The sequence below is a fragment of the Euprymna scolopes genome, chromosome 6 (genome assembly GCF_053919585.1).
Source record: "Euprymna scolopes isolate OS-2025 chromosome 6, ASM5391958v1, whole genome shotgun sequence".
Lineage (NCBI taxonomy): Eukaryota > Metazoa > Mollusca > Cephalopoda > Sepiida > Sepiolidae > Euprymna > Euprymna scolopes.
The window spans coordinates 61,494,936-61,510,428 of record NC_136487.1 but is presented as its reverse complement, the minus strand read 5'-3'; the positions used below and the strand labels follow the sequence as shown (position 1 = coordinate 61,510,428).

The 15,493-nt window shown below is 33.5% G+C and overlaps 1 protein-coding gene across 5 annotated transcripts in view; it reads left to right on the top strand.

Moving 5' to 3' along the window:
• The window catches only part of LOC145277655 (dixin-like), a 326,945-nt gene that overhangs the window by 84,641 nt on the left and 226,811 nt on the right, over positions 1 to 15,493 (top strand). For all 5 annotated transcript variants that reach the window (XM_080129265.1, XM_080129264.1, XM_080129262.1 and 2 more), the window contains exon 2: positions 8,756 to 9,023. In XM_080129265.1, coding sequence (XP_079985391.1) covers positions 8,925 to 9,023 — 99 coding nt within the window. In that variant the 5' untranslated portion in view covers positions 8,756 to 8,924. The remainder of the gene's footprint in view (positions 1 to 8,755; positions 9,024 to 15,493) is intronic.

Genomic DNA, 15,493 nt, shown 5'->3' with positions numbered 1-15,493 from the left:
AAGAAAATGGATTTCTAATCTGGTTAAAAAGACAAATTTCTTCCTCAACAATTCAAATAAATTTTATTCAAGCAGTTTCATCGGTAAATTTAAAAGGTCCAGAAAGAGTTATCAAAAACAGGAATACAAAATATGTTGAGTCAGGAGATGGAAATATGCATGTAGTATAGAAGTTAGATTCAATTCAGGTCTTTTTTCTTGCCTCCAGATCATGGTGAGATGCAAGAAAAGTGATATGATTCAGGGTGGAATTGTCGGCCTAAAAAGACACTACAGCTTTATTTTAAAACTTTTATTGAAAAACTCAATTCAGGTAACTTGATTATGTAGTAGAGCTGACATCTATTCAATGTAGCCACCTTCAGCTTCAATCACCATGAGTTGTATAGCAGCGCATCTCCGATCTCACTCGTTGAACATTGTGTCACTTTCAGACATGATAGAAGGCGCCATGATAGAACTGGCCAACTAGTAGATGGTCTGCAACAAAAAAGAAAACCGGTTTTAATCAAATGGAAAAGGAACAATGTTGTTTTTTCTAGGGAGACAATTTTATCGTTCCACCCTGTATCTTGTTGACAGAACGCTTAAAGTTTGACTTTGTAAAAGAGTGGGAATGTGTACTGTCCGACAGTGCATTAGTTGCTCTGCAAGTAAGAACATGCAAGTGCAAAATAAAATCGATCATCATTATGTAACCGCTGAAATTGTGTAGAACTTCTCACGCATTCTAGATGTACAAAAAGAACATAGCAAACGAATTAATATTAACAAGTTCCTTTATGAGATTTGAAATGATAAATGAAGTTATCTGAAGTTGATTTATGAACTGTTTCTCTCAATATTTAATTTCTATAGTAATAAAATTGTGTGACCACTTCCTGTATGTTTGTGTGTATGTGTATTTTTTGTCTCTATGTAACTTGCCCTTCTGGCTATGAGCAAAGACTAGTATCTGTTTCTGATATTACACTTCATTTTTTTTGTCCTCAGTCGATGGAGGAGAGATTCTTTTAGACTAACAGTGATTTTTACTTTTGTCCCAATTAAGAATGTTTCTTTTTGAGGAGATGGATTTTTCCCATATTAAAAACTGACCTCGTATCTAACACTGCCTCATGGGGAGGCAGACAAATAGAGATTTATTTATTGATTATTTATTGAAATATAAAATACAATAGTTTAAAATAACCAATATTATTTTTTATTCTGTTTAAAAACAATAATTTAATTACAAAATTAAATTAATCAAAATGTATTTCGGTTGATTTATGAACAAGTCAGCTATTTTAGTCTCTTGTTAATAATTAAAAAAGAAAAGTTTGTAAAATTTGAAAGTATTTAAACTGTTGAATAAAAAGTCATTTCTGGCTTTAAAATTCATTGCAATTCCCCATATATTAAAGAAACAAATATTATTTTAACAGAATTATATTTTTTTATAACAATTTGGTTCAATTAATAATTTAATGATCAAGCAATACTGTAATAATTTAATTTTGTTGATTTTATACTTTTCAGATAACATAAAATTTGATCTGTAGTATTGATCTTATCTTGGATGGTTTTAGAAGATTTGTGTCTCAGGCAATTTTTCAGCTGGTAAAAGGGTTTCTCTTGTTGACATTAACTTATGGTAATTTTGATTTCTCTTCACACATATTCTGGTCATTTGTGTTCTGGTCACACATCTTGGTCACTTGTTTTTAAGTTGAACACACTGTGGTCACTTGTTTTCTCGTTGTAGACATCCTAGGTACTTGTTTTCTGGTCAAATAAATTCTAGTCACTTGTGTTTTGTTTGGTCAAACATGTACTGGTCACTTGTGTTCTGGTCAGATGCATTTTGGACATTTGTATCTTGGTCAAATGCATTCTGGACATTTGCACCCTGATTATTTTTGTTCTAGTTTAGCAAATTCCAAAGATTTTTGTTCTAGTCAAATTCATCTTGGACAAGCAACTGTGTCCTAGCCAAACATTTGCATAAAACATAATCATAGAATATTATTATATATAGAGGAGGACGTTAAATCAGCAATATGAATCTCAAATGTCCTGATGAACAAATACTGTAAGACATTTTGAAGCTCAATTCCCTGAAAATAAAATTAGTAAACCCACCTGCGTATTTACTGCTGATAAGAAAAGAAGAGAACAATGTTTTGCTTTATGAGATGCGACATAATAGTAAAAATGGTGACTTGCTTTATTATTGTTAGTTTCTTATTTTCTATTCTAGAAGTATAGTATTTGGTTTACCCCCCCCCCTTCCTCCCATGGGGGATTATGTAAGACTAGACTTTTTATCCTGTTAATTTAGAACAAGTGCTTTATGTGAAATTGATGGTTGAATATGGTTAAATATGTGCTCATTTTTGCATTAAATACGAGGGGTGTGCTCCTGACCCACTTCCCATAGCAATAGAGCAATGAAACTTGGCACAGTTATTAGTCTTTCTCTACATAGGAACCACCCAGAGTTATGCATTTCTCCCATCGTTTGATGCAGCTCTGGAGACCGTTTTTGTAGAACACCCCAGGTTGGTCCTCCAACCACGATGTGACTTCAGAAATCAAGGCTGAATCATCTGGGAAACGCTTTCCTTTCAAAAACAACTTCATGGCTGGGAAGAGGTGAAAGTCAGAGGGTGCAAGGTCAGGAGAGTAGGGAGGATGAGGAAGGATTTCATAACCACATGCCCGTGCTTCTGATCTGGCAACATGCGAGTTGTGGACCGGAGCGTTGTCCTGCAGGAGGAGAGTACCTTTGCTAATCTTGCCTCGCCTCTGGATTTTGATAGCTTCCCTTAATTTCCTCAAAAGTGAAGCATAATAGGCTCCTGTAATTGTGGTACCCTTTGCCAGCAAATCTGTCATCGCTACTCCGTCCTGGTCCCAGAAGACTGTGAGCATGACCTTGCCAGCGGAGGACTGCACCCTTGCTTTCTTTGGAGGTGGTGAGTTCAAGTGCTTCCACTGCATTGACTGGGCTTTGGTCTTTAGATCATAGTGAAGGACCCAGGTTTCATCCTGTGTAATCAGTCTTTTGAAAAACTTTGACTCATCTTCTTGGCATATCTCCAAATTCATCCTCGAGCACTCGACGCGTTCTCGCTTCTGGAATGGTGTGAGCAACTTGGGAATCCATCTGGCAGACACCTTATGCATATGGTCATGAATGATAGTTTCCACAGACCCTGTACTAATCTTGACATCTTGGACTATTTGGCAAATAGTAATGCGCCGATCTTCCAAAATGGCAACCTCAACTTGACAGACAGATGCCTCATCAATGGCAGAAAGGGGGCGACCAGGTCTGGGAGCTGTTTCCACAGACTTCCGGCAATGTTTGAATTCACAATGCCAGCGTTTTACAAGGTCATATGATGGGGCATTATCACAATAAGTTTCTTTCATTTCATCAAAAGTATCCTGTGGTGTGCGTCCTTTCAAATACAAAAACGAGATCACTGCTCGACATTCAACAGGCTCCATTTTACACCTGACTCAGTTCAAACACCTGTAAAACAGAAACCACTATTAGTTCAAAGCTGTTATTTGCCACATAACCCATAGAGATATAAATCATTGCACATGCAAAATTTCAGCTAAATCAGACAACTGGAAGTGGGTCAGGGGCATTACTTATTGCACACCCCTCGTACTAATCCCTAACTTGATAACTAACTGTGCAATGAATGGATACCATGATACTTAGTTTGATACACTTTATGGTAACAAAGGTTCATGCAAAATCTCAACCAGATTGGCTCAGTAGTTTTCAAGAAAAAGTGAAACATCTATATATATAAAAGCGAAAATGTATGTACGTATGTATGTATGTATGTACGCTTTTCCTCGATGTCCACAAAAGGCTTCTTTCAGAGAAGCGCTCGCTCGCGTCACAACTTCTTAAAACTTTTTATATCATCTATAAATTTTAATATCTCACACTTAACCACGGAGCTCGTCTGTCTATTTAATTTTATTGACTTTCAAACGTTAATTATTCGACATTTCCCGCATCGGCACGCGTTACATTCGGTTGTCGGTATAAACAAAAAGCGAAACTCGACTCTCATCACCGGCCCAGAGCCAGTGGTCTCTAGAGAGCTAAGTAACGTTTGTTCAATGTCGACTTCGTCATATCAGACTGTAGCTTTCATTTCGAGACGAGACACTCCCCCTAATAAACAGGGAGCTGGTTTTCCCCGAACTTAGTTAAAAACAAACAAACCGATTTATTTATTTATTTATTTAAAAACAGTCCCGCACAAGATCGTAACTGCTGAATAGCTATCGCCATCACGTCAATCAAAAACGCGCACCTGTTTTTTTTCACACTTTACTATTTTCCAACTGCACATCGTCAAGGCTTCGTTTTTTTTCACGGGCACCTTTTTTTTCCCCATTTTCGGGTTTTTTCACACACACCTACAAACACCCGGGCAACGCCGGGTACCCCTTGGTAGTCTATATATATAAAAGGCAAAATGTGTGTGACCATTTCGTGTATGTCTCGCAAAGGCTTCTTTCGCACACGCTCCTGGGGGGGGGGGGGTTACGATCGCTTACAACCGTTTATATACCCGCTAGATAATAATATCTAGGATTTGGGAACGCATGTAGCGTCTAGATTTATTTACAGCGACTTTTACAAAATTATTGCTATTTTGGCTTCTCGCGTGTTGATTGGACTTTTTCGTATAAAAAGCGAAACTAATTCAAAAGCTAACAAGCTGTTCTCAGCATCACGCTGGGAACGTCCACAAGAAATCAGCTTTGATCAATGTGGGGACAAACTCCTCTTATATCAGACAATTGCTATTCAATCTGGACAATGGGGAGCTGGTTTCCCCCTCCCCAACATCTGTTGAGGAAAAAACCAGTCAAATTTGGGTTAGCAAAAGTTAACTGCGTGACTTCTATTTGACCTCATTAATTAGGTCAAATAGAAGAAGCAGAGTTAACTTTTATTGTGCCCACCTGCCAATACTTAAATAAATAAATTCATACGTTTTTCCGTTGTATGTCGCCATGGCCCAGTGGTTAATGTCGCACGTTTTTTTTTTCACACTTTCATTTCCAACTTTGCCTCAAGGGTTCGGGTTCGATCCTCATACTCACCTACCAAAACTTTTGTTTTTATTTTAATCCCTATCCACCCCCGGAGTTTTGATTTACCCAAAACCACACACACCTCAAAACACCCGGGCATCGCCGGGTACCCCCCGCTAGTCTATATATATATAAAAGACAAAATGTGTATGTCTCGCAAAGGCTTTTTTCGGTCCCAGGGTCGTTATGATTGCTTACAACTGTTTATATACCCCGTAGATAATAATATCTAGGATTTGGGAACGTGTGTAACGTCTAGATTTACTTACATTGCTATTTTGGCTTCTCAGGTGTTGATTCGGCTTTTTCGTATAAAAAGCGAAACTAATTCAAACCTAACAAGTTGTTCTTGGTATCCCGCCGGGAACGTCCACAAGCAATCAACTAAACTCCTTATATCATACAATTGCTTATCCCCTTTCATTTCGGCAACGCCGGGTACCCCCTGCTACTACAAACTAAGAGAAATCTCTATATATATATAAAAGCGAAAATGTGTGTGTGTGTGTGTTGGTATGTCTCGCAAAAACCTTCGACATAGGCCACGGATTTTCACGAGTTCGGTATCATGTTGAAGCTCCACATCTTGGACGACAAATATCGAAAATTGGGCAAAAACATTCATTCCTTCATCCTTAACGGGTGAAAATAAAATGCTATCTTCATGACTCGATAGCTTTACGCATGCGTCAATACGTGCAAAAGACGTTGTACATTGAATTCGTTTTAAATGTTATAAAAACCGACCCACTTCATCCATACGTCTGTAGCGCGATGTGTTAAGTGACAGCGTCGTTATCTAAAGATTTCAGGTTCAATACCAGTTATCAGATGTACTTTTTTTCTCGATTTTCAAACATTTAATATTAAAACGAGATTATTTATACCATTTTTTTTTTTCACTTTTCGCTGTTTTTTTTTTTTTTTTTCCTTTTTTTGGGTTTTTGTTTATCCGATTGTTTTGAAGAAGTTTTACGTCCGTTCGCTGTTTTATTTGTTTTGTTTTTTCAGATTTTTTTGTAAAGTTTAAACAGGGTTATTAATTCGCTTATTCTTTGCCCCCCCACCCCCCTTACATACACACCTCCAAACACCCGGGCAACGCCGTCCTTTTTTGGGGGGAGGGGGTTTGTTTTTCCGATTTAAAAAAAAAAGTTTTACGTTTACGTTCGTTGGCTGTTTTTTTTTTTTGTTTGTATTTTTCCGATTTTTTAAGAAGTTCTTTACCCCTCCCCCTACACACACACCCCTAAACACCCGGGCAACGCCGGATACCCCCCCGCTAGTACGATATAAAGATAGAAAAATGATGTAAAAAAAATGTCAAATATGGAATGAAGAGGTAAAAAAGAGTAGTTACCATTGGAAAAGGGTACATAATTTAGAGGGTCTGTAATTACTAAGATTCATCACTGCAAATCTTAGAAATAACTTCTCACTACTTGGCCCATATTGTAATCAATGGAGTGTGACAATCTTATATGACCGTGACCTTGAAATTCGGTCAAAATGAAAATTTTGACAGAATTCTAACTTAAAATTTTTCAGATTTAATGTACAGATTTGATGAAGAAATAAGCCCTAGATAAAGCGTTTGGCTCATCTTTCCATTGTCAGGCAGAGGTATACAATTTCACGACTGACTTATGCTCTTGTGTAAAGATAAAAACAAAGATTAATATGGATATTAATAGGCTTTAATCCCAATCTGAGTTAAGTGTTTAAACGAATGAATGAAAAATAGCTACACTTTTCAATAAGACAGAGTTACTTTCTCTTGGATAAATATGGGTCACTTAAAACACAAACAAGTTTTTGCATTCAAATTATTTAGTAACAGAAATATAAATATTAGAAAAAAATTAAGATTTAATTTCAATTCATTTAACCTATTTTTGGTATACTAAAGTTTTTGAAGCTCCATCAGTGCCTCTTCAAACATTTTCATAATAGATACCAATTGGTATCAGCTGGGCTCTTGCTTTCGGACTTAGTAATGACCTTCTACTAGATTAGTTTCCATACAGCCTAAATTATTCTACTATTTTATTATTGATGTAAAAGAGTGAATAGGCATAATGATTGTATAATTTAGGCTTTGTGTGTTCATACCCTCTCTGCCTCATAAATCTATCAAAACTAATTTTTTTTTCTAGAGGTACTTTGTTCACATCTGATTTTGAAACAGTGGGATCAAATGTTATTGTGCAACTTAATTTATTGTAAGATGTGTAGACTTTTGCTAATTTTTTTAGGCTGATTAACATTGACAAATAAATAATGAAAAATCATATCTTTGTGGAACTCTGTTCCAGCAGATATTAACAGCAGCAAAATAATTATGAAATATTTAATTTTTTATTAGTTAATTTTTTTTGTTTTTATAAAACACTTAATTTTGATTAGTTAATGAAATTTGACTTCAACCAACCAGGAATCCAGAATAATACATTCTTGCTCAGTAAACTGCATTGTTCTCTTTGTACAAATAAATGTGTAACAATATTTTATTGTATTTACCCATGATTATGCAGTTTAGCTGACTTTAAATTTAAAAATTGAAATCCCCTTTAATCCACCTTCAGTCATTTTTATCCATGAAAAGATAATGTTAATTCTTTTTGTCTGACCCATTGTTGTATGTTAACAGCAACAGATTAGGGGATACTAAATTCCTGAGGGAATTAGTCATTTTCTGGAGGAGCGTTTATTCAAAAACACTGTTTGACTTACTAATTTTCACCAAGGTAGTGTGGAACTCGAGGTCTATGAAGAGGTAAGATTCATTGCATAATCGTTATTATCTCTGCAAGGAAAATCTTGTACAATCAATTTATTCCACTATCAGATTTCTTGTCTACTTATATATACTTTATATATATATATAATAAAATATGCATCAAATGCACTTGAAAGCCAAATCCAACGTAATATTAGGAAAATAAACAAATATTTTTACTTGATTGAAATTTATAACATAAATATATTTCAGAGCTAAACTCCATCCACAGTATGTTGCTCACATTTTTGAAAACATTATTTTGTAAGTTTACTTTGAAAATTTAGAAAACCAAATAATGTAATATCATTTTTTATTAAATGATTAAAATCATTTTTGTTTTTTCTGAGACTTTTTTGTTAAAAGAAGTTTTTCAAAGTCAACTATTTTCTCTCTTCATTTTGCTGGTGGTATTAACCCTGAATGTTCGGCTCCTCATGATGAAAGAAAAGGTATACACCCAATGTTATTTGATGGTTGTTGTAAAATCTGAATCGATATGTGTTTACATGGTTAGCACGAATTTTGAATAGAGAAAGTTAGTCACCTCATTTAAAACATTGTTTTATGAGTTTAATTCAAAAAGTTAGAAAACCAAATAATATTATACAATTTTTTTATTAAATGATGAAACTCATTTATTTTTTTGATGTTTTTGTTGTTACAAAAAATAAAAAAATAAAATGATAAATGATTTTATTTGCTTCAAAATTGTATCATTGTTGGGTTTCAATTCCTATTATAAATATCCGTCCATGCATGATGTTTCATAAGATGTGAATATTTCTTTATCATTATCTTTTTTTATCTAATTGATATTGCTATATAACATGGTTCTTTCTGTTCCTATTTCAGATTAAAAGCCAACATTAATTCGATGTAATCTGGTTATTTCGATTGGTTGCCGTAAGTGCTACAAATAAGAGCCTAATAAAAGAACACATTGACTTGGAGGTTATGTTCTTTGGACATTCAAGAATAATTAACAAGCTGTGATATCGTGTTCCGCAACACCAATCTCATCATGACGAATCGGATGTCTGGCTCCATGCACATTCTCTCTCCATCAACCTCTCAGGATTCTTCACCTGGTTCAGAAAGTCCAGCTTTTCTGGAATGGAAAGTAAGTAATCTCCAAATTTTTCTGGAAAGGTCTAAATGTTCTACTACTTTTAATTCATTTTTCCGTCCTTGCAGGCAGAGCTGGTGTTATTAATCTCTGTCGCTCCATTGACATGGGTGAGCACAAACTTGATAGGAGATCCTAAAAAGGATGGTTTTAAGAGGCTTCCTTTGTTTTATTTTTGTGTATTTTTTGTTGATGGAGTGGGAAATATGGTCAATTTTAATAGTAACAACATATTAAAATAAGAAAAAAAAAAGATTATTGCACATAATGCTCCAGATTAAATTCTGTCAGACTTTGATTCTTTTAACAACTATTATAAACTTGGATCATAAAATAAAGGTAGTGTAAAGTCTGTCAAGTTAAAATGAAAAACAAAATGGTGGTCTCATTAGAGCCATAGTAGATCTCTAATAATCGCTAAAAAATCGAAAATAAAACAAAATACTGATAGAAACCCACCCAATAAATGTCACTAATCATGCAAAAATGTAATGTTCTATCAATATTTTGTTTAATTTTCGATTTTTGAGCAGTTATCAAGGCTCTATTTTTGCTTTAACAGGACCATTTTTTTTTTGTTCTAAGTCAACAGGCTTACTTTTATTTTTAAGTAAAACAACACTTTTAAATAAGTTAAAACACAAAAACTTATCTAGGTAGGTAGAAGAGTAACTTAGCTTGCCTTCGATGACACATATTTATTGTATATTTATTTTTTCACCGCTTTGTTGGCTATTCTGGAAAATCCTCCTCCAAAAAATGCACCTTTTGTAAACAATTCAATCTGTTGTCTCCTAGTATGAGTATTATGCCACGTATCATATATTAGAGGGGGAAGAGGTAATTATAAGCTCTTAACCTCGGCATGGCTTGAGTTAATCATTCTGACTGCATCTAAAGTTTTTATTCGATTGATTTCAACATTTAGAAATTGCATTAGACATTTTATTATTTCCCAACTTTAAAGTGATTAAACTGTTATTACAATTCGATAATGAGCAATTTTATCTTTTTTTTTTCCTGTTAATTTCCGTATTTTCATCAATTGACTTTGAAAACTTGAGGAATACAGATTAATTTGACCATTTAATAAATATTGATTTTCAAAGAGAAAAAAAAATGTGGGATTGATAAACGATCTAAAATAGAAACTATGGAACCTTTGTTTTTTCGTTGTGTGTATTAAAAAAAAGTTTGTTTGAAATTTCATACAGATTTCCCAGTTCAACAAGATTAATGAAGAAAGTCAGAGTAACTCACTTTGAAAGTTACAAAATTTGATTTGTTGTTTTTGTTTTATGGCATTAATCCTTTTCGGGTTTAGTCATTGTGGTAAAAGTTTTCATGCGTCAAGTTCTTTATGTCTTCAAATATTTATTCATGATGTTTGGTTTGGTTATTTTGTAGAATAATTTTTTTTGCTTTTAGCTTGCAGAACATGATTGAATTTTGCAAAGGGAAAGGAAAAATAGAAACAATAACTTCAATGTTTGGTGCATTTTAAGTCAGGAGGCTGATATCTTTAGACAGCCTGATCTGGCAGTACCAGTTGGAAAAAATTTGAAAATATTAGATAAAAAAAAAAACTAAAAAAAAACAAAAAAACGTTTTCACTAAAACTTTAAATAATATTTATAGTTTTACCCTTTTGACAAAATAGTAATAGTGTTCGCTAATGGACTGGTAAACAATGGTTCAATTCTTGGTAGAATCATACTAAAAACTAATAAATGGTACTTGATGCTCCTTTGCTAAACACTCAAAATTATATATTGAAGATCAAGAGTAAGTGGAGTAATTCTGGGAATTCCCTACATCTTAGTGTAGTAGCTAATGAAAAGGCAACCTTCAGATTTATCTTGACTATTGCTAAGCACTTTACTTCTATACACTAACAAATTTGCATAGTGTAAACTTAGAATCTCAACATTTTTTTTAACAGAGGATGGTAAGAAGCACCAATATATGTTTTGTGTGTTTATTTATATAAAGATTAAAATCTCATTAATTTTTGACTTGTTTCTGAATCTTTGAGATGAAAATTCATAATATGTATCATTTGAATTGTTCTCAATGATACCCAAAATTAGAACAGTAATCCAAATCCAAATAATACATATTATTAATCCTCATCTTAAAAATTTTGAAACATTATATCAAATCCATACAGACACAAATTAATATGAAAATGGAAATGAGTTCATGAACACATCACACGGTTTTGAATACTAATAATTATGGTTCATTTGAAAAAAAAAAAAAAAAAGAACAAAAACATTCTAGACTGAGGTAATTTGTATTTTTATTAGAATCCAAAATGCCTCGTTTTAGAGACCTGAATTTTCTCCACATTAAAACCCAACCTTGTGAAGAGACAAATAAGTAGGTACAAGCTATTATGGAGTTGATTATTTGAACACTAAAACGTATTAACTGAGTATTAAGGGTAGATAACTCTGTTCGGCTCTCTTGATGCGATAGATGGATGAAGATTTAGCACTCGAAATTGAACAGAGATAATATTTAAGTAGTTTGGATTTTATAAACTATTTTTACACCTAATTTATTATCATAAGCTATTTTTTATTGGATTTTTATTTTTGGAATTTTTATCATAAACTATTCTTTATTTGATATTTATTTAGAATTGGATTATCAAACTATTTACATCTACTAAATTTAATTATATAGAAATATTTCTTCAATTCCATTTTCTTTTATTACAAAAATATGCATTTTTTTTAGATAGCTTATTAGTATATTGTGTATGGATTATTATTAGAGCATAACTTGGAATATTTAAAATATTAATTATAATTTGAAATATTTAAAATATTAATTATAATTTGAAATATTTAAAATATTAATTATAATTTCAAATATTTCAAATATTAATTATAATTTGAAATATTTAAAATATTAATTATAATTTGAAATATTTCAAATATTAATTATAATTTCAAATATTTAAAATATTAATTATAATTTCAAATATTTCAAATATTAATTATAATTTCAAATTATTTAAAAATATTAATTATAATTTCAAATATTTCAAATATTAATTATAATTTCAAATATTTGAATTGAGTTCCAGAAATAAATAGGTAATGCATATGTATGTACGCATATAAAGGACATGTTGAATATTTATTTCCATAATTTATTTGACATTTTAATTAATGTTTGCAAAAATTAAATTAAAGCTGTAATTATATAACCTATTAATTATTGAGCTTCTGTTTAACTGCAGTATGGAAACATCTTGTAGGTATGAACGAATATTTATATTTTCTTACAAAAACTATTTACAAATGTGTCTTTCACACAAACACATGCACATGTACACGCACAATATTTTATTAAATAAATATTAACAATTATTTTTATACCCTGCCTACAGATACTAGTGTTTTATGTTTATGCAATGTTAGTGAAGGAAGTGATAATTACTGTCAATCGGGAGATTCAAATCCTGTCGCAAAGTCACCCTTGATTTTGTAAGCTGGTATTTTACCTCCAGGCCACCAGAAATTAACACAAGAATTAAGGGAAATTAAGTACATTTTATTACAAATTCTGTTATTATTAATGCAAACAGAAAATAATAACATCACATTCGTGAGTTCGTAACAAAAAAAAAAAAGATAATAAGACATTCATAAAATACAATGAACATTAAAACATGTAGGCCCAGGGTTCGGTATACCTCGCTGAAATAAAAATATGGGGAAACTCTTTCGAAACCAGAAATATACAATAGACGACGAACAGCGTATGAAAATAACGGAAAACATGACACACAATGGTAATATTTTCGAAATTAAATTTTATTATCAAACACTAAACTACGATAGGGTAGGAGTAATGAGATTAAGTAAAAAAAAGAAAAAAAAAAGAAACAGATTACGAGGGTGTGGAAGGGGGTGTCTTTAACTACTATTCGAAGATGCCAGCGAGAAATATATCAAAACAAAAAGTGTATCTTTAGTGCAAACAAATGATGGCAAAATGAATTCAATGTTTTAATATACGAGAGAGGGAAATATTCATGGAGATGACTTACTGAGTTCATTCCTTTTTTTTTTTTTATCTTTTCTTTCTTCTTCTTCCAAGCTGTTGGTCAAAATGTCTTTAATATCCGTCCCTCCGGATTGAGACGCACGTGTGTAAAGTTCGCCGTTTACCGCCGTCAACATCGCATCCTTTTGCCGTTGGTATGGAGTTTCTCCCAGGCATTACTTTGTTCCTTTCGCTGTTGGTGGAGTTTCTGTTGCTGAGGTGGGACTTTCGCACAACCGTCTGACAGCACGGCCAGTGGCAACTGTTGTACCAAAAAGGCCTCTTCTCTTTTTTTTCTTTGTCTCTCTCTCTCTCTCTCTCTCTCTTCTCAGTATCTGTCTTAGCCCCTTTCTTTCCTTTATTCTTCGTTGCCTAGCAACCCGCACGGGTCATGGGTTTCTGGTCAAATGACCCGGTCATCTCGCTAGCTTGCGTGTCAAAAGGCTTTTATCACCTCTCTCTCCTTCTTTCCTATACTCACTGCTTCTTTCTCTCTCTTTTTAGGTTTAGCCTCTCCCTCTTTTTTTTCTATACTTTCTTTTTCTCTCTCTCTTGAAAGTACTATCATTTGCCTTTGGTAAAATAATAAAATAACAAAAAAACGATACATTTCTCATTGGCCCGGAATTAAATTTTTCAATTTTCAATCAATTACATAATCCGTTTATGGGTTACGTCTTGTGTCAAGATGAAAAACTATGACTGAAAAATTCAAAGAGATTCAGTATATTTTATACAGTAATTCTGATAGCTAATTGGTTTGTTCTTATCACACCTGGCTAAAAATATAATTCTCCAAATATTTGTGAACATACCCAGTCGTCGTCTTCATCATGATGATCATCATCAAAGATTCTATTGTTTACATTGTTTTCCTTGGTATTTCTTTAACCAGAATTTTTTCTAGAAAAACGTCATGATAGGGACCATATGAAGATTGCCAACATTCTAAGTGAAAGTGATTTTTTTTGTGGAATGAAATAGATTTGAACTTGGAACACCTACGTTGTCAGTCTGTCATTTATCACTTTACCACCGTCATCTCCCATCATACGCAGTAACATTATGTCACAAATATTGCAACAAAGATAACTGATGATAGAACATTAGTTTGTGATATGTTATTTTCTTTCATGTTTTTTATTCAATTTCAATTTTTCACCCAAAACAAAGCGTATTGCCACTTTGAAGTAGGGGGTTACTATCAGGGACATAAGTTGCAGGGATATTATGAAGGGAGATGAGCAGCAAGATGTCTGTTCACATTACACTTGAACTTCTGCATGTCAGTACAGTTGGGAAAGCAGAATCCCGGAAGGGAGTCCCAAAGTCTAGCATTTCTGGGGAAGAAACTATTGGAGTAGAAGGCTTTCTTACACCTAAAGATCTCTACTCTGTGGGGGGGGGGGATTTAGCTGCTTGTCTGGTTTGTCGGGGGTATTTATGTCGAGGGGATACAAGTGCTTGTAATTTGTTAGAGCATTCACCATTAAAGTACTTGTAGAACAGGAAGAGAGATGCAACATTTTGTTGATGGGATAGGAGCTGAAGCCTAGTTTACAATTCAGGACCTATCAGGTTGGTGACCCTCTTTTGAACCCTATCCAGGAGTTGGAGGCAAGTAGCAGATGAACCAGCACAAATGTGACAACAGTACTCTATACATGGGTGAATGGTGGCCTTATAGAGGTACAAGATACTTTCAGGCGTAAGTAGCTTTCTAGCACATTAGAGAGAGCCCACCTTCTTCGTAGCAGCCTTGGCGATGCTCTCTATATATCTATTCCAGTTCATGTTTCCTGTGAACGTTAGGCCAAGGAGTTTGAAGGAAGTACTTTCAGGTAATGTGTTTTTGGCCATTGCTATTAGTGGTAGAGAAGGTTTCTTGTAATTAATGAAGGAAACAAGTTTAGTCTTGGCAGCATATAATGTGACCATCCATTTTTGTCCCCATTCCACTACAGATTGGAGGTCTTCATTTAGTGTTTCTGCCATTACCTTAGATATGTGTCCATTTGTTTTACCCTCGTACCTGCTATAGAGAGTGGTGTCATCAGCAAATATACCCATCTCAGAAACAATTTTATCAGAGAGGTCATTTATGAATATCAGGAATAATAAAGGTCCCAGGATAGATCCCTATGGTACTCCCGCATTTATATCATATTGTTTAGATATATGATCGTCGAGGACAACCTAGATTTTTCTCCTACTTAAGAAAGATTTAATTACATTTGTTGGCTTTTGTCAACTTGAAATCAATAAATGAACTAAGCATTTGGTAACTTTTATCAGTGTCTCATCTTTGATTCTCAATTAAAAAAACTTTATCTACACAGTTCATTCTTTATCTAAACAGTTCATCCATGTAATAGCTACCAGATATTGTTAGAATGGTGAAG